Below are 22675 nucleotides of genomic sequence, written 5' to 3' on the forward strand. Positions count from 1 at the left end.
ATATGCAGCCATGCAACTGAGAAAGTGTGTCACGATACCCACTCGCTTCGAAGATGAAGTGCACATCGCACCTCAAAATGGCAATGGAACAAAGCCAGCCTATCCCAAGTTACTCCAAGCTCAGATTGTCCCTTTCAATCCAAACAATCCTCCAGCAGCCTTTCCTTCGCTTCCGCTGACATCTGTCGATGCGCCTGTTGCGAGAAATCCGAGCGGATTTGAAGAGCTGGTGAATGTTCCTCACACAGTGGATTCACTTTCAAATGGGGGTCTCCGTATCAGCTTGGACGGCAGCAGTGCAGTCCAAGAAGACCTCCCGCAAACAGAGCGGCGAACAGTTTCACCAATTGCAATGCAGAGAAATGCCAGAATGCCCGTGGGACTCATTATCAATGGGCCAAGGGCTGCAGAGGTCGCAAGCACCAGCTCAGAGGTTCGTTGATCTGCTTCAACCTCTAAACCTCTAAACATTATATTGACTGGTATCCCACAGAACGATTGCAATGTGACATGGGATCTACTTCCATTGTCTTTGCAGTTTCACATCTACAGAGTTCTATTGGCAAACTATTCCCCAAAATTGGTGCCCAAGCTTCTGGGATTGACCGAGCATGAAGCGAGCCAAATTCAGAAAGCCGTGGGCATGCGCGTTCTGCATCCAGCTTCGGTTGAGGAGATCTGGGATTACTGTTCCAAAGCTGGCGTCGAAGGCCCTGCAACTCTTGAATCGCCCTCCTCTATCGACGCCGATGTATTCAATGAATATGTTGGCTACATGATTTTTGCGAGCAACTATGAGTTAGCATTCGAGGCTGAGGTCCGCCTGGCAAAAGACTTTTTGTCAAGTCGTGGCATTGCGACGGACTTACTTGGAACGTGGCTGCCAGATCCTTCAGACGCGCAGTTTGGTGGACTTTACAGACATGTTCCGGGCACGACGGATATGTCGCTCCCGTCGAACAACCAACTGCATGCCGATTCAGGATATTCTTCGTTCTCAGAAGCGGACCAGACGCGTGCAGCACAGCGCAGTGAAAGACGCCTCCGGCCTAGACAAGATCTGATCAAGAAGAAGGCAATGGAAAAGCGAAGCACAGGGGACATGAATCCGAATAGTTTGGTCTATTCGATTAAGCATCGCCCGACATCACAGCGTCCTTTAATTGACTTGGATCCGAATCTGATGGTGAAAATCAAGCCTCATCCCCTAGCTACCGTCACAAAAGTGGGTGAATTCTTCGATCCATCTGGAGTTCCATTGTCCAAGCGACTTCTTAAGGCCGAAGAGTGCAGTCGGGATTCAGCAGGGGGTGATACCTCTCAAGAGATCACCACAAAGTCTTCAGAAAAGCCTTCGCCGATTGGGATTGCGCCAAATCCTCAGCGCTTAATTCTCAAGATACACAACAAGGACGGATTGGCCAGGATTTTGAGAAAGAACCCAAGCCCGTTAACCCCTCCAAACTCTGGAAATACCACAGCAGTGTCTCTCGACGGGCTTGCGAACCCTTCTCAGCCTTCATCACTCATCCCTCCAGCATTTGCTGTTAGTTCATCTGGTTTGAGCACGGGTCCACTGGTGAAGGATGTCGAACGACCGCCAAATGACGGCACGCTCAGCATTACTTCCGCCAGGCCCGCAACACGTCCTCTGGTCGAATCCCAGCCTGTGGCGCCGGAGAAGACAAAGCGAAAGCCTTCCCAGTCAGATATTGGTCCAGATATCAGCAAGGTTCAGCGAATGCTAATCGATGCGGCACCTGTGAATCCTTCTCAATCTATTTCGCACGAGAGCAATAGTGATATCGGCCAGCTTCACACCGAAGCAAAAAGATCTCATAAGCTTTCCACTGCCCAGTTGATAGCAGCCATTGAAAGTACCCTTCCCTTGGAGAGTATGAGATCAAGATCACCGCCCTCGCCATCATATTCTCCGATTTCCGAAAATGAGGACCTGGAAGAGCTCCAGGCACGACTCCGAGGACCAATGATGGACCGAATGAGGAGCAAGATGCCAGACCAAGGGAAGAGCCTTGCTTTGCAATCAGAGCTTGCTCTTGACCTGAGCTCGCTTTCGAATCCTACCTTTCGGGCTAACGGAGAGGAATCTCTGCAGGCAGCGGGGAACAGTGGCAACATAACGAGTGAACACGAGTCCTTGACGACTGCTGGGGAAGAGACAATGGAGAAAAAGAGCGCCAAGAGAAAGAAAGGTGGCGCTCCGAGAGGACCCAGAGGCCCATACAGAAAAACGCGGGAGAGGCTCGCAAAGCAGGCTGAAAAGGAAGGGAAGGCTGGTAATGGAAAGAGGACCTGAAACAGGGTCACAAAGCACCGCGGACTATGCAGGTCAGATCGGAGACTCGTGAATCCATGGCCGTGCTCTGAGCGACGACTGAGGGCATTTAGTGCAGGGCACCAGCAATATCCCACAGCATATTGGTTCTCACTCAAAAGCGAGCAATTCAGCATTTGTACGAGGTGTAATCCACCGGGCGAGGCTGGTTCTGCAGAGGATTCCGGGGGTGACAGGAATGTATGAGGTACGGAGCATTGACATCAACAACAAAAAGCGACAAAAAGGGGAGCTGGGGAAAAACAGTGTGCGTGGAACAAGGAGCTCTGAAGGAATCATTCAAAACTACTGAAAGAGCTCCGAGGCCTCAAAACCCAAAACCCGCCATCGACGTGTTTAGATGTATTTTGACACAGCGGCGACTGCTTGTGCTGATGTGAGCATGGCAAACAGCAATAGGATAGAGCTATCCAGGATAAGACTTTTTGTTCTTCAGTCCCTCTCTCCACGACAGTCGGGAAACCGTGAGTGACCGCGCATTGTACATTTTGGAGCCCCGTTCCTGGCGTACAGTAGTCGTCGTCGAAACATCTGGCTCTGTGTAGATCTCCTCTCTCGCGCGCGCGCGCTCCCAGTAGGCAGCATTGCATCCAAAGCGCCACCTGGAGAGAGGAGGGAGGAGCCATTATCTTTCATCTTCAGCTAATACCCAGACTGTTCTCTCCTAGTAGTATTGCCGCCTCCGCCCTCGCCTCCACCTCCAGCATTCGCATCTCCACCGCCGCCATTCGGAGGTCCCCCACTATGACCGCCAGCCGCGCCCCTACCGGCCTCTTTGATAGCGTTCTCATCACCCCTCAACTTCTCAAAGTAGGCCTTGATGTCCTCTGCGCTGACGGCCTGGCCGCTCTCGGCGTACGGTTTGAGAAACTCTTTCACCTTGTCGCGCAGGTGGTTGTACACCATCACCCCCTCGATGGCGCGGACGCGGTCCATGTTCGACAGCGCGGCTTCGCCTCGATCGAGCAGCGAGGCACGCGAGGATCGCGAGCCGCCGTTTGCATGGTTGGGGTGGGATGAGGCTTCGGATGAGAGAGAGGGCTCGTATGTGTCTTCTTCCTCGAGCAGTTGTGGGTGCGGGATCAGATGGGGGTAGCATTCAGGGCAGTGGCAGAGGTGGTCGCGGAAATCGGCGCGAGCGAATAAAGAGAAGGTGCCCCTTGGGGAGGGGCTGGGGAGGGATTCGTGTAAGCGTTTGGGCCTGGGTGTGGTTTCTGTGGTGGAATTCACGGCGAGTGTCTCGCTAGAGGTGGTTGGAATAGCTGCTGATGTTTCGTCTTCGTTCCTAACGCGCTTCGACGGGCTGGGTGGTCCGCCGGCTGAGATGTCGTCGTCGTCGTCGGAGGCTTTGCGCTTGAGCGAGACAGGGCCGGCTGATTCAGAAGTATCGTTCACTTTGCCTGTCTGGGCGTCCGTTCTGAACACTGCTGGCAAGAAGCCCGGTGTCCCGGCGTACTTCTTGATCCACGGATTGGACTCGACGCATTTGTAGCATATAACGGTATCAAAGTCACCTTCGTTGGGGAAGCCCGGCGGGACTGGATGGCTAGGTTCTTCTCCCGCCTCTTTGTCTCCTTCTGTCTTCTGACCTTTCTGTTGTATTTCCTCCTCTTCCGCCTTTGCAGGTGGTTTCGAGTCGACCACCGACTTGTACCAATCTCTCGGCAACCCCATCAGGCACTCCGGATGGTACCAGTCTTCTCCGCACCCACCACTCTCAACAGTCCCTAATCCCAGACATTGAAACATGGTGCCCTTCTCCGTTTCCGCATCGTATTCTTCCCCACACGCGCAGAATCGGTTTTGGAAATTATGGTTGTAGTGGTTTCCCCTGTTTGGTTCCTGCGAATGGACTCCGCGATTGCCCGTCACGGGATCGGATCGCAAGTTGCAAGGCGACGTCGATGGGAATCGGCTCGTGCCGCAGTCGCAGACAAAGTCGCGACGGACGAACAGTTCAACAAGGGTGTGTTCACCATGGCAGGAGATGGAGCAGGCATAGCAGACACCTGCGGGCGTGTAGACCTGCGCTGCGGAGGCGGGTGGAGGGCTGCATGTCAGGCAGGCGAAGACGTTCTGGCGGAGGGGACCGAGAATGTTGGTACATTTGTCGAATTTCTGTGGATGGATGACATTAGCGACCCTGGTAGTGACGGAGAGGGATTAGGAGGGCGAGAACTATACATATGGAAGCACCTCTCGCGCATCAGCCTCGAGGGCTAGTTGTTGATCGATGAAACTGGGAATTGTCAGTATCGACGAGAATCGACGGACTTGGTAGATTGGGGACTAACTCGGAGGCAGTTTGCGAGTCTTGAGATTGCTTGACTTCCTCCATTTCAGGTACGGTCTCCATCATCGTGATCCAGAAGGCCAGGAAAAAAGAATAACGAAAGAATTGTCAATTCGAAATGCTGTGAGCGCCAGATGGGTGCCACAGACTCGAACTGGGGATGACCTCAATTCCCCACTTTTGCACGTCCTTAGCGTGTTTCGTGCAACGCGTCCTCGCGCGTAAAGTGGTTTTAAGAACTGCGGCGCTCCCTACCTACTCAGTTCAACCCCTTCCATACTAGACTGCAACGGATCGCCTCTACATAGAGTCGCAAAAACATGAGGTATGCTAATCCACAGTGTCTGAACTTACTCTTCAACTCGATCAGGAGAGCTGACCTTTCCAAGTTCACCACTGCGACCCAGCATGTCCGCCGCAAACAGAGGCCCAGGGAACGCCAGCAGGCGGAAAAGGGCTCGCGACGAAGAGGACGAGATCATGTCTTCATCGCCAGCTGGTAAGCTGAACATTTGCCCTCCAAATATCGAAATGTCTAACTTCATCAGCACTCCCTTCTTCTCCGCCTTTGCTCCCCACGAACGAGAATGATGATGATCTCGGGGATGATGAATTGCAAACGGAGGACGACCTCATTGGTGACATTGACGATGCAGATGAGATGGCCGAAGACGAAGATGGCATAGACCTGTTTGGAGACAACTTTATGAACGATGAACGCGAACGCCGCGACCAAGAGACATATCAAGGCCGGATGATCGATGATGACGGCGATTACGACGAACTCGACCTGGCTTCCCGACGCCAATTGGAAGCACGCCTGAACAAGCGCGACCGTGAGCTAGCTCGGAGACGTCGGATGCCGGCTGCGTTCATGCCCGACGACGACGATGACGATGCTGGCATCGACTTGACAAAGCAGCCACGGAGACGCCGCCACCACTACGATGAGGATCAAGACGACATGGATCTTGATGAGAACATTATGGAGGAAGAACTCTCCTTGGAGACATTGCAAGACGTCAAAGCATCCAACATCACGGAGTGGGTCACCCTGCCCTCAGTCATGAAGACCATTGCTCGCGAGTTCAAGTCTTTCCTTACCGAGTACATCGATGCCAACGGCACGTCGGTCTACGGCACCCGCATTCGCACTTTGGGAGAGGTGAACTCGGAGTCGCTTGAAGTCTCGTACGATCACCTGGCTTCCACCAAAGCCATCCTGGCCTACTTTCTTGCCAACGCTCCGTCGGAGATGCTCAAGATCTTCGACAAAGCCGCCTTTGAGGTGGTCCGACTGCATTATCCAAACTATGAACTGATTCATCCGGAGATTCACGTCCGGATCTCAGATTTGCCCGTCCAATATACTTTGCGGCAACTGCGGCAGTCGCACCTCAACTGTCTTGTTCGGGTTTCTGGAGTGGTGACCAGACGAACTGGTGTATTCCCCCAACTTCAGATGGTCAAATTTACGTGTCAAAAGTGCGGTGTAACTCTTGGCCCATTTGCCCAGGAGTCAACATCAGCCGAAGTCAAGTTGACCTTCTGCCAGAGCTGTCAATCTCGGGGCCCTTTCACGCTGAACAGTGAAAAGACCGTCTACCGAAATTACCAAAAATTGACCTTGCAGGAGTCTCCTGGTAGCGTACCAGCGGGCCGCTTACCACGGCATCGAGAGGTCATTCTTCTCGCGGACCTCATCGACAAAGCAAAACCTGGTGAAGAAGTCGAAGTGACAGCGATTTATCGTAACAACTATAGTGGCCAGCTCAACAACAAAAATGGCTTCCCCGTGTTTGCAACTATGCTCGAAGCCAACCACGTCATCAAGACTCATGATCAGCTCGCTGGCTTCCGACTGACAGAGGAGGATGAACGACAGATCAGAGCCCTTTCTAAAGATCCCAATATCGTGGATAAGATTGTCGATTCGATTGCCCCTTCAATTTATGGGCATCGGGATATTAAGACGGCAGTTGCGCTGTCCCTTTTTGGCGGCGTTAGCAAAGAAGCCCAGGGCAAACACAAAATCCGAGGTGATATCAATGTTCTACTGCTTGGTGATCCTGGTACGGCCAAGTCACAAGTGTTGAAGTATATTGAGAAGACCGCGCATCGGGCTGTCTTTGCTACGGGACAGGGTGCTTCGGCAGTAGGTTTGACTGCGTCTGTTCGCAAGGACCCCCTCACACAAGAATGGGGGCTCGAAGGCGGTGCGCTTGTCCTGGCCGATCGGGGAACTTGCCTCATCGACGAGTTCGACAAGATGAACGATGCTGATCGAACTTCTATCCACGAAGCCATGGAACAACAAACCATCTCAATCAGCAAGGCTGGCATTGTTACCACACTTCAGGCACGCTGTGCCATCGTCGCCGCAGCCAATCCCCAAGGAGGACGATACAATAGCACCATTCCCTTTAGCCAAAATGTCGAGCTCACGGAGCCGATCTTGTCTCGTTTCGACATTTTGTGTGTGGTTCGAGATACTGTTGACCCCGCCGAAGACGAGCGGCTTGCAAACTTTGTGGTCAACAGTCACGGACGAGCGCATCCCGCAAGACTCGAGACCGATGCTGGAGACACTGCCGCCATGGAAACTGAACAGGAGAATGCAATCAACAACGGCGAACCGCAACAAGCAGGAGCCATTCCGCAGGAGTTGCTCCGCAAGTATATTCTGTATGCCCGGGAAAAGTGCCGGCCGAAACTTTATCAGATCGACCAAGATAAAGTGGCCAGGCTGTTCGCAGATATGCGACGAGAGTCTCTCGCAACGGGGGCGTACCCTATCACAGTGAGTCATTCGGATGCAAATGCATTGCCCTGTATGGCTAACTTATTTTGCAGGTCCGTCACCTTGAAGCAATCATGAGAATTGCGGAAGCATTCTGCAAGATGAGACTGTCTGACTTCTGCTCTTCGCAAGACATTGATCGTGCGATTGCGGTAACTGTTGATTCATTTGTTGGCAGTCAAAAGCTTAGCTGCAAGAAGGCGCTTGCCAGAGCATTCGCAAAGTATGTTACCGACTAAGTTGACTTTGATATCCCGCTGACATGAGTTGCAGATACACTTTGCGTCGACCAGAGCGTCAGCGCACTCGCATGGCTGGAAGAGGTGCCAATTCAATGGCAACAGTTTCGGCATGAGATGCTCAGATGCTGAGTGTTTTGATATTTGTGCTGGGTTCCTACGAGTACAGGGCTGATGATCGTATTATGACTTGGAGTAGTAGAGTTAATTGTAGCGGCAATACCCATAACAATGGCCGTCTCGATAAGAGCACATTATCTTGTATCATTGAATTGTTCCTGACTATAACATGCGGAGGCCATATAACTGAGTAGTTGAGATCCTAGCGCCGATCAACGCGTACTCGGACGCGTAAAGTGGATCGTGACAAAGCGTGTCTTTCCGCATTTCGTGACGACACCACATTCTCGAAGCAAGGGGCCAAGTCTGGTGGGATCAGATCGAGGAACCAGAGATCTCCCCTGAGCTGAACCGTTCAGACCAGCTGTGGCCTCGTTTTCCCCTCATACTGGTTGGAAAGCCTATGGGGACCAACATTCTCTGTTTGATCCCAGCCGTTGCGGCCGTTTGCTGAGAGTTCTTGCGCAGAAGACCTTCAATTGGATAAGAGTGCCTTTACCGTCCCCTTCGCCGCCTGCACCTAGGATACAGCGATACTAATGGCAGCGAGTTCTACGGCCTCGGAGCCAGCGACACCTGCTATGTCTTCCGATAAAAGCACCCCACCGTCTTCGCCACCCGACCGCAATCTCTCAGAGGTCAAAGAAGAGGCCCACGGAGACAAGAAAGAGCAGGACGCAAATAAGATGGAGGTGGATGCGGATGATGTTGAGGAGATGGATCACAAGTCAAAGGCACTTACAAATCTGCTCAAAACAAGCTCAGTCTTTGTTGCAATCATGGCAGACAAGATGAAGGAAGAGCAGAAGCGCAACCAAGAGCAAGCTAGACGGGCAGCTGCGAAACGGAATCATGAGGCTGTCAAGGCTGCTGAGTCGAAGGGCCCTACAAGAAAGTCTGCAAGAACGCATGCTCAAGATGAGCAACCAACAGGCACGCACGAGAAAGACGAGAAGAAGACCACTCGGGGCCGGGGACGGCAGCCTAAGAAGGCTAATGTTGCGAAGAAGAGCATAAGTGATTACTTCGGTTCCGAGGCCATTAAGGCTCCCGAAGAGGGTCCAACTGTCCAAGAAGCCCTTGCGGAGGCAGCCGACGAATATGAAGGTGAGGGACTCGGGGCCCAGGAGCTTGTTGCAACCGAGCAACCTTCTCTCGTCGACGGTGGGAGAATGAAGCACTATCAACTTGAAGGTCTAGAGTGGTTGAAATCGCTTTGGATGAACGGTCTCTCTGGAATCTTGGCGGACGAGATGGGTCTTGGGAAGACGTTGCAAGCTATCTCATTGATTGCGTTCTTCAAGGAGAACAATATCTCTGGACCCTTCTTAATCGCAGCTCCTCTGAGTACCGTGCGCAATTGGGTCGAAGAATTCAAACACTGGACTTCGAGTATCAACACGATCCTCTACCATGGGAGCAAGGACGAGCGCGAGGGGATGAGACGGAAAAAGATGAAGATGCAAGATCAATTCAAGTACGAGTTTCCGATTGTCGTCACCAGCTACGAGATTTGCATGAATGACCGGAAGTTTCTGGCGACGTATCAGTGGAAATACATCATCGTGGATGAGGGACATCGTCTGAAGAACATGAATTGTAAACTGATCAAAGAGTTGATGACATACAACTCTGCCAATCGACTTCTGATTACGGGCACACCTCTCCAGAACAATATCGCAGAGCTTTGGTCGCTCCTGCACTTCTTGCTGCCCGAGGTCTTCAACGACCTCGATAGCTTTGAGCGGTGGTTCGACTTTTCGAGCGTGTTGGAAGGCAAGAAGGAAGCCGATCAGAAGACGTTGAGCCGCAGGAATAATCTCGTGTCGACAATGCATGCCATTTTGAAGCCATTCCTGCTTCGAAGAGTCAAGGCGGACGTTGAGTCAGATCTGCCCAAGAAACGAGAGTACATCCTGTATGCACCTCTGACCTCCGAGCAGAAGGAATTGTACCGGGAAATTTTGGCAGGCACGAGCAGATCGTATTTGGAAGAAAAGGCTGTCGAACGTATTGAGGCCAGAAGCCGGACTGCTTCCCTCAAGCGAAAAGCAGCCACCAGCGGGCGCGGTACACCTGCGAAGAGCTTGAAACAAAGTCGGGATTCAACACCAGCTTCTGTTGCTTCCACTGGCTCGATCCGACGGGGTCGCAAAGGGGCACGCACAAGCTATCGGGATGTAACGGACCGGGAATTCAATGCTCGCCTTCGCCGAGTTGAACAAGGCGAAGAAGATATCAATCTGGACCGCGCGTCGCCATCGCCAGGCTCGCAAGACATCTCGTCGGAGGAAGCAGAAGAGCTCGAAAGAGCCAAGACATTCAAGCTTGCGAAAAAGGAGATCGCTTCGAAGAAGTTGCAGAACCCCTTGATGCAGGCCCGTCTCGCGTGCAACAGTCCACACAACTTCTATTGGCCCTGGAAACCAAGTACAGCAGCCGAAGAGCAATCAGGCGACTACCCACGTGTTGATGAAAGTCTGGTTACGGCCTCCGGGAAAATCCTAGTGCTCGACACTCTTCTTCCTCGACTCTTCAAATTAGGGCACAAAGTTCTCATCTTCAGCCAATTCAAAACTACCCTGGACATATTGGAAACGTACGCGGTTGAGCTGCGCGGTTGGAAGGCTTGTCGCATTGACGGCTCGGTCGCCCAAGAAGAGCGTTACGAGCAGATCACCAATTTCAACGCGGACAAGTCTTACAATTTGTTCCTCTTGACGACACGAGCTGGGGGACAAGGGATCAATTTGACTGCAGCAGACACAGTGATTCTATTCGACTCAGACTGGAACCCGCAGCAGGATTTACAGGCGATGGACCGTGCACATCGTATTGGTCAAACTAGGCCCGTCATCGTATATCGCCTTGCGACCAGGGGAACTGTAGAGGAGACACTGCTGCTCAAGGCAGATACAAAGAGAAAACTCGAGAAACTGGTGATTCAAAAGGGCAAATTCAAATCTCTTCTTTCGTCCGGCGTCGATGCAGATGACATTCGTGGGGCGCTTGTCAACGACGACTTTGAGAAGTACGATGTCCCGCATCTGGAGGAGGATGAGAAGGATGAGCAAGAAAAACAAAAAAAGGGGCGACCAATCCTGAGCGAAGAGGAGTTGAAGATCTTGACAGATCGGAGCGATGAGGCCTATGAGCGGGCCGCAAAGGGGTTGGATATGGGCGGCGAAGGAAGTGCGTTCCAGGTTGCTGAAACGAAGAGGGGAGGGACGACGGCGGATGTCCTTGACGATTTGACAGTCAGGAGCAAGCCATGATGGGTTTACCACTTGGACATGCTGTTGGAATGGTTGTTTTGGGTAATTCTGTTGCTTAGGACGGATGAACGGACGGGTTAGGATACACGGGGTGTAAAAATATGTGTAGCTCGTGCTTGTACTCGGTAGTGAGAATCTTATCCCAGCCTGACACGTGACCAGGCAACGCGCAGGCTGGCGAAAGCACGTGCTTCAAAGCGGGGGTGGAGCTCCGACGGATAAAAAACTCTCCTTCAGCTTGTGTGCTGAGCCTGTTACTGGGATGAGACTGGCGATGGTGCAAGACGTTCGATCCCTTCCTGATCCGACAAGAAGATGCTTCCGTGCTCGATCGAGCTTCTCATTCTGGAGATCAAATGACCCTCCTAATGCTCCAACGGACCTTCCACCCTGGGCTTGGGTAGTTCGGCGCGGTGTCTCGGTGGGGGGTGTCCAGCCGCTTGTGCGTCCCAATTACACCCTCCTGGCAATTCACAGTTTGGGGTTATGCACCAAGAATGTGAAGGGCACCATGGAACATTACCAAGAAGAGCCTCGTCGTGGATGCTGAGGATGATTATGGACGGAACTGATGGGCAGCCGAAATGTGCCTGATATCAAAGCCCCATCTCCGCAATTCAGCCGGGCGGCATCACTGGTTTGAGAAGTTCCGTGGTTGATCAGGCAACTTTTTGCACTGCATAGCCACGCCCACGCGGTAGGAAATCTACAACCTTCCCTTTTAGCTTGGATCTGGCGGGGGAACCTCAGCACATTCTTCAAAGCTCCCAAGGTCCGAAAGATTGACTCGTGCCTTGCGCGTCAAGCCCAGAGTGATTGAGATAGCCTGCTCGAGGGGCTCTTAACCATGTTACTCTCCAAAGACGATACGCTGCATTATACCTACGACTCTGAACGTGTCCAGATCGAAGCGTGGGGTCCCAATGCCCTTCGTGTTCGTGCCACCAAGTTTCATACTCTTCCGGCCGAAGACTGGGCTTTGACTGTCACACCTCCAAAGACCGATGTATCCATTTTCATGCGTGACGGACATGCGTCCATCAGCAATGGCAACATTTGTGCCACGATTTCTTCACGCGGCAAGATCATCATCAAGAATGCCAAGGGCGAGCGATTACTTGAAGAGTACCAGCGCAACCGTGCCGATGTCGAGGATCCCAAATGCAGCGCCTTGATGATCGAGGCGCGGGAATTCAAGCCCTTACTGGGCGGTGACTACCACTTGACCTACCGTTTGGAGTCTGTTGATCGAAATGAGAAAATCTATGGCATGGGCCAGTATCAGCAACCATTTCTCGACCTCAAGGGACTCGACCTTGAAATGGCTCAGCGCAATTCCCAAGCGACCGTTCCTTTCATGCTCTCGAACCTGGGATACGGCATGCTTTGGAACAACCCAGCCGTCGGCAGAGCTGTCTTGGGGAAGAACACGATGAGCTTCGAGGCCTATTCCACGAGGGTGCTTGATTATTGGATTGTGGCTTGTGACACTCCCACCCAGATCATCGAAGCTTATGCGGACGTCACGGGCAAAGTGCCAATGATGCCAGAGTACGGCCTAGGCTTCTGGCAATGCAAGTTGAGATATCAGACGCAAGAAGAACTCCTGGATGTTGCACGAGAGTACCGAAAACGGAATTTGCCGCTTGATGTCATCGTGGTGGACTTCTTTCATTGTAGGTCCGCGCGTGCGATTTCATAGCTACGTGACGCCTTCCAACAGGTAGCTAACGCGACATGACAGGGCCAAAGCAAGGAGAATGGAAGTTCGATCCAACATATTGGAAAGACCCCGGTGAGTCTGCCATGCGAAGACTGTTGTCGACGTGGAAGGAGTCGGCGACAGAGCCAGCACCTGGATTCCACTTTTCCCCTCCTCCCTCAGCCATCAAACTCCAAATCGACTCTTTCTCACCTCAATCTGCCCTTGAAAAGGGCGACCATACCATCAAGGTGGAAGAATATAGCTCTGACGAGACGTCGTGAAAACTTGGCGTTACATGCAGACGACATGATCAAGGAGCTTCAGTCGATGAACATTGAGCTCCTCGTTTCCATCTGGCCCACAGTCGACAGGCGATCCGAAAACTACGAGCTTATGCTGGAAAACGGACTTCTTATACGGCAAGACCGCGGACTGCGCATCTCAATGGACTTTCAGGGAGAGACCGTGCACGCTGACTTCACGAATCCGGCGACGAGGGAATTTGTCTGGAAAACAGTCAAGAAGAATTACTACGACAAGGGCGTGAAGCTCTTCTGGCTCGACGAGGCAGAGCCGGAGTACAGTGCCTACGACTTTGACATTTATCGGTACCATAGTGGAAGTGTATTGAGCACGGGGAATGCGTACCCGGTGGAATATGCCAAGGCGTTCTACGAAGGAATGGTCAAGGACGGCAAACAAAAGGATGTCTGCAATCTCATCCGTTGTGCCTGGGCTGGAAGTCAGAGATTCGGGACGTTGCTGTGGAGTGGCGACATTGCGAGCAGCTGGAAGAGCTTTCGAGACCAATTTGCCGCGGGCTTGAATGTTGGGATTGCCGGTATCCCATGGTGGACTACGGACATTGGCAAGCCGACCTCTGTGAACCCCTTTGCTCCCATACACTGTACTGACTCCTCTCTCCAAGGTGGCTTTCATGGAGGAAATCCCAAGCACCCTGAATTCCGTGAGCTCTGCACCCGATGGTTCCAATACGGTGAGTTTGATCAATGGAAAAAAAAAAAAAACCAGCCTGTCGTGCCCGTCCATTCTGACAGTGTTGGTGGATCTAGGCTGCTTCTGTCCCGTCTTCCGCCTCCACGGTGACCGGGAACCCAAACAGCCTCAACACGGCACGACCGGTGGCGCGACCTGCCTCTCCGGAGCGCCCAATGAAATCTGGTGCTACGGCGACGAGTGCTACCAGATCATGAAAAAGTACCTCTTCCTGCGCGAGAGACTCCGTCCATATATCCGCGAACTCATGGCCCAAGCTCACCACAAGGGCACGCCGGTGATTCGGACCATGTTTGTGGAGTTTCCGGACGATAAGCACTGCTGGGAGGTAGAGGACCAGTACATGTTTGGACACAAGTACCTGGTGGCGCCGGTCATGTACCCCGGCATGAGCAGGCGAGAGGTATATCTCCCAAAAGGGGCCAAGTGGAAGAGGTTTGACGACGGGGAGGTCCAGGGCCATGATGAAGATGGGCAGATTCTTGAGGGTGGAAGCACGGTGGATGTCGAGTGTCCGTTGGCTGTGATGCCTGTTCTTGAGAGGGCTTGAAAGAAGCGGGCGCAGAACAAGGCTGGCCACAAAAAGGGGGGGTTGCCGGTCAGGCCTCCACACAGATCCAACATTTCGGCATCCAAATCCCCCGCGTTTTCCCGGGGGTTTGACTCTCCAGCAATAAGGCTACCTACCTAGACAGGACAAGAAAATCTCGTGACGCTCCGATGGATTGTTTGGGCGCGTTTGCTTTGTGTGTGTTTGTGTGTGCTTCGTTCTCCAGACAGAGTATGTGATTACGTCTACAACAAATGTATCTCGGCCTACCTTACGAGTCGCTACTATAAACGACCGAGCTGCTCCCCCCGATTAGAAATGTGACGGATCTGTCATAGGGAAAGTCCAATGGACCTGTACCGAGTAGGCGTCGAAAGTCGGAGGAGAAATGGCAGAGAATGTTGTCCTGCGTGGTTGATCCATCCATCCAACGCAGCTTCTCCGTCCATTCCATCTCTTGGCTCGTCAGACCTGCTTCTCTCTGGAGCTTGACTTTGATCTTCAGGGAGAGGTTCGTACCGTGTCAAGGATCGTAGTGGAATGGCACATCTCCGGTGGATTCCTGTGTACCTCACTCAGACCATGTGCAGCACGATCAGGGTGACTGTGCGGAGAGTCAATTGACTAGCCTGAACCGCCACATGCCACGCAAGCCTGGATTCATCTGGATGTCTCTGTACCCGTTTCGTTCAATGTGAATTCTGCAGTGGGGGTTGGGGGTTTCTCTAACTTCTCTCTTATCGAGCGAACCGGTGTCTTTCTCAATGAGAGTGCTCTTTTCCCCTTTTTCCATTACATTCCCTTCCTTTACTTTCTCTTTTCCTGGCTTCTTCCCTTTTACCATCCCCTTTTCGTAGAAATCTTGTCCACCAGGCACGAGGAAACAGGGTACAGAGACACGGACCTGTTGAGCGGACAATAAAGCCATGATAAAAGGGCACAATTCAACCGCTGAGTAGTGTAACTTCGAGGCTGCAGTCTGCAGACGCGGATTTGTTCAAACTCAGTTCTGATCTCGGCAATTTCAACTTTGAAGTGTCCAGGTTTTCGAAGAAAACACCGGGTTTTGGTCGTTATAGCTTACCGTTCATTCGATGGGTTCCGATGATATGTGAGGCTTTCATATTTCAACCCTGGGACCTCAACCTTGACGATCTCCTGCTCGGCGTATCTTTCGGACCATAAGGTCAGTATTTCCGGGACTTCACTCCTTGATCCGCTGCGTCAGCTCGGATTCGACTCCTGCCAAAATCCAGGGGTGGCTCATCCAGGATTCGAATCCGAGTTGATTCAGCGAATCAAGGACTCGAGTCCTGGCATCGCTGCGTAAGGTATACTCATCGATGTCCACTATAGCAGGTTTTCTCAAGTCATGGATTCGGAGCCGTTTATAGTCCCGGCATTGCTTGTGTGAATGGCGCTGACACTGGTCAGAGACATTAAGTGGGCTGTGCTGCACTGAGCAACTGTAGATGACTTTCGATTTTTGGGATATCTATGCATCAACGACTTGGAATGCTGCAGGTTGCTGCCTCTGAGACAGAAATTCTATCGAGCATTGTGATCTGACGCCGTGGCCCATTGTTGGCCTCACTGGGAAACGTTGACGACCTGTCCCTGGAAGAAGTCATTTCTGATGCAAGAATACGGTAAACCAGAAGAGCCATGTATAGGAGGACCACCAACGCGATACACATTCCTCACATTCTAAGCTGCGCGAGAAAGGTCAGGTCTTAGGATCTTGGTTAGATGATCGGTGAACAGGATGTCATCAAGCCCTGACCCGGTCTGCAAAGGCTGACAATACATTTCCTCAATCCTCAATCCTCAATCCTCGATATTCGACTTTCCTCGATTTTCCACCGAGAGATCAATACGAGTCTCGTCATGACCTTGAATATCGGACTTACTCATGCAAGTATATTGCTGCTGACGGAGCTTCGCTGAGGTCTGTCATGCTCATTTCCTCAGAAGTTACCATGGCGATACCAGAGGCCGTCTGCGAAATCTTTGAGCCGCCTTTCAGGCCGTTTCCCGTGGAGTCTGGCTGCAATTGTTTTACCGGTAGTCGCAAGCATAGTTTAGCCCTCACCTAGCGACGTGCGCTGCTGTAATCAACGCATAATATTCGGCGAATTCATGGTACTGAAGGATAGTGTAGGAACTCGTTTTCCGAAGGTAGTGTCTCTTTCAACAAACAAACGAAATATTGAGGATGAAAGATCAGGCGACCTCAATAGCCTGCTTCCTGTTCTTTCTCTGACAAGCCTGTGTTCGCGATGGGACCAGTTCAGGTATACGTGACCGAGCTTGTTGCTTTGAGCAGACCGTGGCTGGAAACTCCCGGTAAGGCACAATCAGCGCCTCATGGCATTTGATTGGCCCACTTCGCGCCTAGCTCGACAGACTTGACAGTGTAATCGATAATATTAGTACGCATAAGGCTAGTCCGGGATTTAGCGCGTACCTAACTTCGTCTTCATTCCTCGTAAATGTTCCTCTGTGGATGATCCCAGGCGCGATCAGTCGGCAACGAGACTCACAGAACGATACTTCTGCTGATAGCTACGACGATGGGGCTCTGGGGCGGTCCTTTCTCAGGTAAGAGTGCATTAGAATTGTCTGCAATTGCGACTCCAAACAGCGAGGCAGGATCCCTGGCTGCTCTCACTTGGTCCGAGGTTGGATCACGCCAGAGGTTGATCGATCCTTGGTCGCCCACCATGAGTGCGTCTCTGAACGTGGCCATCTCGACCGACACCGGTGCCACATGGCGTGGCTGGATTGTAAAAGAGCATGCCTCCAACGCAGATGAGTCCTGCGCTCTGCAGTCCTTTTACGGCAAGTGTTTTGATCAAGAAGATGACAGTTACAACTCTGCACTTCCGGTTAACCGATAAAGATACAGGTACGGAATTTGAAGCCGCAGCTATACGATCAAGTCACACTGGGATATGGCGATAGTTCGACGACTTCGGCAACTCTTCTCCAATACCAACCTCGAGTCCCTGGGTTGATTCATTAACCGGATAACGCTCTTGTTGAAGAGAGACCTCTCTCCAGAAAGGGTCCCGAGTTAGTAGATTCCAAAAGGTGGATTCGAAGAAGGAGCCGTGCTGAGAGGCCGGTGGAGGCCAGTCTTTGGCTAGATGCTTCTCGCCCCGGAGACCTCACCCATCGTCATCAGAGTGGCAACTTTTGCTGCAAGACTGCATCGCCAGACGGCCAACCACGCGCTGAAGTCCCGTCACGACAAGCTCCACTGATATTCTCGGAAGCATGAAGCGGTTGAGGAGGTCGCCACCCCCACTCGAAAAGATGTTGTTGCTTTGAAACCCAGTGAGGTCGACAACCCAACGTATCTCTCAGGAACGATCGCGAAATCGAGCATGTGGCTCCTGGGTACTTGTGCTGTCTGCGAACTAATGCGCCACCAATATAGATGTCCTCACGAGCAGGCTGCCGCTTAATCGAATTACCCAGCTCGGCACGAGCTGGGTGGCAAGACTTCGACCGGCCGGATCGCATGGGCTCGCTGGAATCAGCCAGGCTAGCCACAGGTATGTTACCTTTGCGACAAAACAACCAATGGGCTGAGCTTCTCACGACACTGCCGTTGCCCACAAGCTGGGGCTCCTCATGCTCCGGATCTCTGGAGCAAGAAACATACTCGGGCTACACTAAGAGGGGCACACTGCTGAAGAATGGGTGCCCACATCCCTTTTGGACCTGGGACCTCTCTTGGTGGGCGACGAATGTGCTTCTGGCTAAAGGTTCACCCAGCGGATCAAGTGACTTTGGTGGACTCGAGGCTGCACTCTGGTGAGATGGGAATACAGTGAGTCTTGCCGTCTGGTATCGTTCGGAGAGGACTTTACCGGGCTCTCAGCGTCTGTACCGGCGTGAAAACATTGATGTCTATTGTTGGAGTCTGGTCGGCGTTCTGGTCGGCAGAAAGGTCCATCTTTCCCGGTCGCTGCTTCTGGCGTGGATTGTTGCTGCCTCGCTGTCTCAACCCTGGGGCTTCCACGAGAGCGGTTACGTGTCACGGGTCTCCAGCAAACGAAGGGCTACCAGCATCTCTTATGAATATTCAGAAGACAAGGTTTGATGTGCTACGGAAATTTGTCGGTGTCCGGAGGAGGGGAGAACAGCCGTTCGAATCTCCGGCGTTGGCACCGTGGTCTAGATGGTGATAACTATTAGCCCGAAAGCGCCCGATCCAACATCTGAACATGAATATAAAGGTCGGGAGAAATCGACTTCTTCGCTCAGAGAACCTTTTCCTCAGGGTTCTCTTCTTGCGAATCGGCCAAAGCGACAGAAAGTGCCATTGCCACTGTTGAGGCCTCGGATCATGCTGATTGCCTCGAGACTAGGGGTCCAACTGGGTACGTCTGGGCTGGACCTATGCATGTTGCCACAGGCTATCCTGGAACTACCACTGTGTGAGATCTGTCCAGGGTCCCATTGGACTTGAAGGTACCCATATTGGGCTGCCGATCACGGGCACTGAACTACCGGTCCACGGTCTAGAAGAGGAACCCTCCCTTGGTTGGAGTGGTCATGCGAGCTCTGATCAAGGAATGCTTGTGTTCTAGTCACCAGCCGGAGGTTTGGCACATGGGACAGGCATTGCAGATGTTGACGTCCAAATTAGATCAGGGATCTCATAACCGAAGTGAGAGGCGACCGGCTGGCCGCTGGGCATGTTGTCGGTTAAGGAGTGGGCGTCGACAAATCCGACCCTCCAGACATCGATTCAGATCCAGCTTATTTGTTTTCCCGGTGTGAAGCCCTTACAAGCTTTATGGTATCGATATTGTATTCATGACAGCTAGTCCTGAATCAAGGCACCTCGCGAATTGTGCGTTTGACTTCCCCAGGAAATTGTCGCTCTTCCCAACCGTGCCAACCCACCAAACCCCCAGACCCCGGATTTGGGCTGCGAAGACCACCACCCCAGGGAGCTTTGCCACGCGGAGGGGAACAAGGTTTGTGGATCAATCTTTGTGTCGTTGTCTGGAAGTAGGCTCCGTGGCTTGGTGGGCAAAGTGCATGGCCCAGCATGCCTTGGCTCATTGCATTGCTTCAGAAGTCGTGTAACCAAGGGCTAAGGTTTTGGGAATAGTGGTTCGGGAGATGGTTTAAGCATACTAAGCACGAATGTCCATGACAGGCGGAATACGAAGGCTTGTTGCGTCCGGGGTTATTCAGCTTTGGGGAGTGGGAGAGGTTGGATTGAGTCAAGGGGCAGCCCCATGGATGAGAGGCGCAGGTGTCTGCAGGTGCCCGCAGGTGTGTGTCCTCCAATGACCATCCCCACCCCCGCACTGCAGATGTGCCATTGGGGTATCGCGCCTGGCCCGCCCTCGCCCGCACGCCGTGATTGATGGAGCCTATGCCCCCTGGAACAAGCCTCCTCGGGGCTAGTGGAGCGACTAAGCTCCTAGGCCTTGTAGGCTTCACCTGCTACTTCCTGCTTGGCAACGCTGCTCACCCACGTTCCCTCCCCTCCCCCGGCTCTTCCTAACCACACCCTCTCTGCGATCGTCCTGTCCTCTTTCTTACCCTCGTACACTAACATACACAGCACACACCGTCCACTCTCCCCGCTAGCCTTTTCTCCACGTTCTCTATTGTGGTTGATCAGCTCTCACACATCTTGTGCGTTTCTAGACCAGACACATTCCCTGATTTAGCGCACATTTAGACGAAGAAGGCGAAAGCCTTTCAAACATACAAAAATACTCTTCTAATGTTCGACATGGGTTTGCCGGTCTATCCTGCATGGAGTGTGGAGGGGATGCTCTAGCCTGCTTGTTTGTCACATTCTCTGACATGCATATTGATTATATTCCCAGCCGTCTTCCCCAGCTTATCAAGAAAGCCTCTCTTTCAATCCTGATCAGATATTTCACCTCTCGAGAAATCTCCTTTCCCCTTCCCCTGTGTCTGCTTTGCCTTTCTTCTGCCTCGATACCAAAACTACCTCGGGTGCTTCTCCAAAAGAGACTGCAACCACCATCATCATGAAGGTCGTCGAGAGGGTGAAGGATGATTTCAAGACCGATGCTACCTGGAACCGGATCGCCCGTTATGGGGCTCAGGGCCTGCGTGCCACTCCAAGGGTGGCGGCAAGATATGTCGCTGAAAAGGCGCCCATCGTCGACTGGCTGCCTCGATACAACTATCGATGGCTACTGACCGACTTTGTGGCTGGCTTGACCGTGTCGCTCATGTTGATCCCCCAAGGTCTGGCCTATGCCAAAATCGCAAAAATCCCCGTCCAGTATGGTCTCATGTCCTGCTGGGCGCCCGCGGTTATCTACGCCGTTATGGGCACGTCAAAAGGTTTGCAGAATCTCCCACTTCCCCTGTTGAACTCTTTTGATCGTATGCTTACATTGTGCTTGCAGATGTCTCAACTGGACCGACTTCATTGATCGGGTTGATGACGGGCCAGGTCGTGGACGACCTCACAAAGGAAGGATATGCTCCAGAGGCAATCTCATCTGCGGTCGCCCTCTCCATGGGCATCTACATGGCCGGTCTCGGTGTCTTGAAGTTGGGCTTTCTGCTCGATTTCATTTCCTACCCAGTGCTGACCGGCTTCATCTCCGCCGTTGCCATCACCATTGGCCTCGGCCAAGTCGCCAATCTCATCGGCGAGGACAACGTGGGCAGCGGCGTCGCTAACCAGATTCGTGACATCCTGACCAATTTCGATACTTGCAATGGACGTGCTGCCGGGATCGGTTTTGCTGGCATCATCCTCCTAGTCGCCCTGCAAAAGGTCGGCGAGAAATGGGGCAGCAAGAACAAATTCATCTGGTTCCTGTCCATCACTCGGGCTTTCATCTGTCTTCTTCTATTCACCGGCATCAGCTACGGCGTCAACAAGGGACGCAGTAGCAAAGACTACCTGTTCGATGTCAGCAAGATCCCATCCCTCGCCATCCGCACTCCCAAGCCAGTCGACGCTAACCTGCTTGGGAAAGTTGCTGGTCGCAGCATTGCCGCTTTTCTGGGTGCCTCCATTGAGCATCTTGGAATTTCCCGTGCCTTTGGCCTCAGAAACAACTATGTCATCGATCCCAGTCAAGAGCTTTGCTATCTTGGGGTGACCAACATCTTCAACAGTTTCTTCACGGTCATGGGTGTTGGTGGCGCCATGTCCCGAACGGCCGTCAACTCCCAGTGCAATGTCAAATCCCCGCTTTCTGGCCTGGTCTCCACTGGTGTCATCGTTCTCTCCATCTACAAGCTGACCGGAGCCCTGTATTGGATTCCAAAGGCGACGCTTGCTGCTATTGTCATCACGGCCATCTGGCCACTCATCGGCAAACCAAGCACTTACTACCATTTCTGGAAAACCTCATTCGCCGACTTTGTTACAGCCATGGTGGCATTCTGGGTGTGTCTGTTCACCTCGACTGAGATTGGTATCGCCAGCGCGGTGGGTTGCAACGTGGTATATGTCTTGCTCCGACAAGTCTTCAAGAAGCCGAAGACGGTCGGAGCAGACTCGCGTTCGGAACTCGCGGCTTCTTTGGATGCCGCACGCGGGCTGCCGCCCCATATTCCTCCGGACACTCGGGTGTTCCGCTTTGAAGAATCCTTCTTTTTCCCCAACATCCAGAGGGTCAAGACCAACATTCTGGACGTCATCCAAACTTACCACGCTCCAGAATACAATAGCCGCAACGGAGAGGAGCGTGAACGGAACTGGTCCGTCGAGGGAGAGAAACGTATCGCACGGCTGCGCAGGAAGGCCAAGACCCAAGGAGAAAGCCTACCGCCGATCAATGTGGTGATCCTTGACTTTTCAAAGGTCAACTACTTCGATACCAGCGGTGTAGTAGGTCTGAAGAACTTCTTCTCTGAGCTGAGACACTATGCCGGCGACGGCACCGAAGTCCGGCTCGTTAATCTCAACGATATGACTCGCGAGCGCTTTGAGCGGGCGGGCTGGACCTTGCTGGACGGGGACGCTTCATTCGACACCTCCAAGCCGACGTCGGTGAGGGTGTTCCGAACTGTCGCCGATGCTGTTGTGGCCTCCAGACAGGACCATGAAATCTGCGAGGTCGTCGTCAAGACGGACAGCAGTGAGGAGAACACAACAATCACCCATCGTGAGAAGATGTAATAATCCCCAGCATGTTGTTTTGAGAGAGAAGGTCTTACCTCGGGTTGTGGTTTGAATGTTGTCTTCGCGAGCGTCCCGCTGGGTATCGGATGGGTTCGAGTGTATGAGTGTATGAATGATGATCAGTATTTGGCGACGAGTGTGCTGTGTAAAGGCATGACCTGCGCA

At 52.6% G+C, this 22675-nt stretch overlaps 6 protein-coding genes across 6 annotated transcripts; 5 read left to right on the plus strand and 1 right to left on the minus strand.

Annotated features, from left to right (window-relative positions):
* Window positions 1-10: 10 nt before the first annotated feature.
* Window positions 11-2317, plus strand: Z520_04185 (uncharacterized protein; the record flags this gene model as incomplete). Its single annotated transcript, XM_016774695.1, has 2 exons — window positions 11-433; window positions 494-2317. 2 exons carry the CDS (start codon window positions 11-13, stop codon window positions 2315-2317), a joined length of 2247 nt encoding a protein of 748 aa, XP_016634622.1.
* A 681-nt stretch (window positions 2318-2998) lies between these two features.
* Z520_04186 (uncharacterized protein) lies at window positions 2999-4694 on the minus strand (the record flags this gene model as incomplete). The annotated part of the gene is made up of 3 exons (XM_016774696.1): window positions 2999-4474; window positions 4541-4595; window positions 4651-4694. The coding sequence occupies 3 exons, from the start codon at window positions 4692-4694 to the stop codon at window positions 2999-3001; spliced, it is 1575 nt and encodes a 524-aa protein (XP_016634623.1).
* Window positions 4695-5057: 363 nt separating this feature from the next.
* On the plus strand, window positions 5058-7688 carry Z520_04187 (uncharacterized protein; the record flags this gene model as incomplete). Its single annotated transcript, XM_016774697.1, has 3 exons — window positions 5058-5148; window positions 5198-7449; window positions 7503-7688. 3 exons carry the CDS (start codon window positions 5058-5060, stop codon window positions 7686-7688), a joined length of 2529 nt encoding a protein of 842 aa, XP_016634624.1.
* Window positions 7689-8347: 659 nt separating this feature from the next.
* Window positions 8348-11083, plus strand: Z520_04188 (uncharacterized protein; the record flags this gene model as incomplete). The annotated part of the gene is made up of 1 exon (XM_016774698.1): window positions 8348-11083. The coding sequence occupies one exon, from the start codon at window positions 8348-8350 to the stop codon at window positions 11081-11083; it is 2736 nt and encodes a 911-aa protein (XP_016634625.1).
* An 847-nt stretch (window positions 11084-11930) lies between these two features.
* Window positions 11931-14355, plus strand: Z520_04189 (uncharacterized protein; the record flags this gene model as incomplete). The annotated part of the gene is made up of 4 exons (XM_016774699.1): window positions 11931-12759; window positions 12828-12878; window positions 13090-13785; window positions 13862-14355. The coding sequence occupies 4 exons, from the start codon at window positions 11931-11933 to the stop codon at window positions 14353-14355; spliced, it is 2070 nt and encodes a 689-aa protein (XP_016634626.1).
* A 6032-nt stretch (window positions 14356-20387) lies between these two features.
* On the plus strand, window positions 20388-22507 carry Z520_04190 (uncharacterized protein; the record flags this gene model as incomplete). Its single annotated transcript, XM_016774700.1, has 2 exons — window positions 20388-20709; window positions 20775-22507. The coding sequence occupies 2 exons, from the start codon at window positions 20388-20390 to the stop codon at window positions 22505-22507; spliced, it is 2055 nt and encodes a 684-aa protein (XP_016634627.1).
* Between the last annotated feature and the right edge of the window lie 168 nt (window positions 22508-22675).

The sequence above is a fragment of the Fonsecaea multimorphosa genome (genome assembly GCF_000836435.1).
Source record: "Fonsecaea multimorphosa CBS 102226 unplaced genomic scaffold supercont1.6, whole genome shotgun sequence".
In the NCBI taxonomy this organism is placed as follows: Eukaryota; Fungi; Ascomycota; class Eurotiomycetes; order Chaetothyriales; family Herpotrichiellaceae; genus Fonsecaea; species Fonsecaea multimorphosa.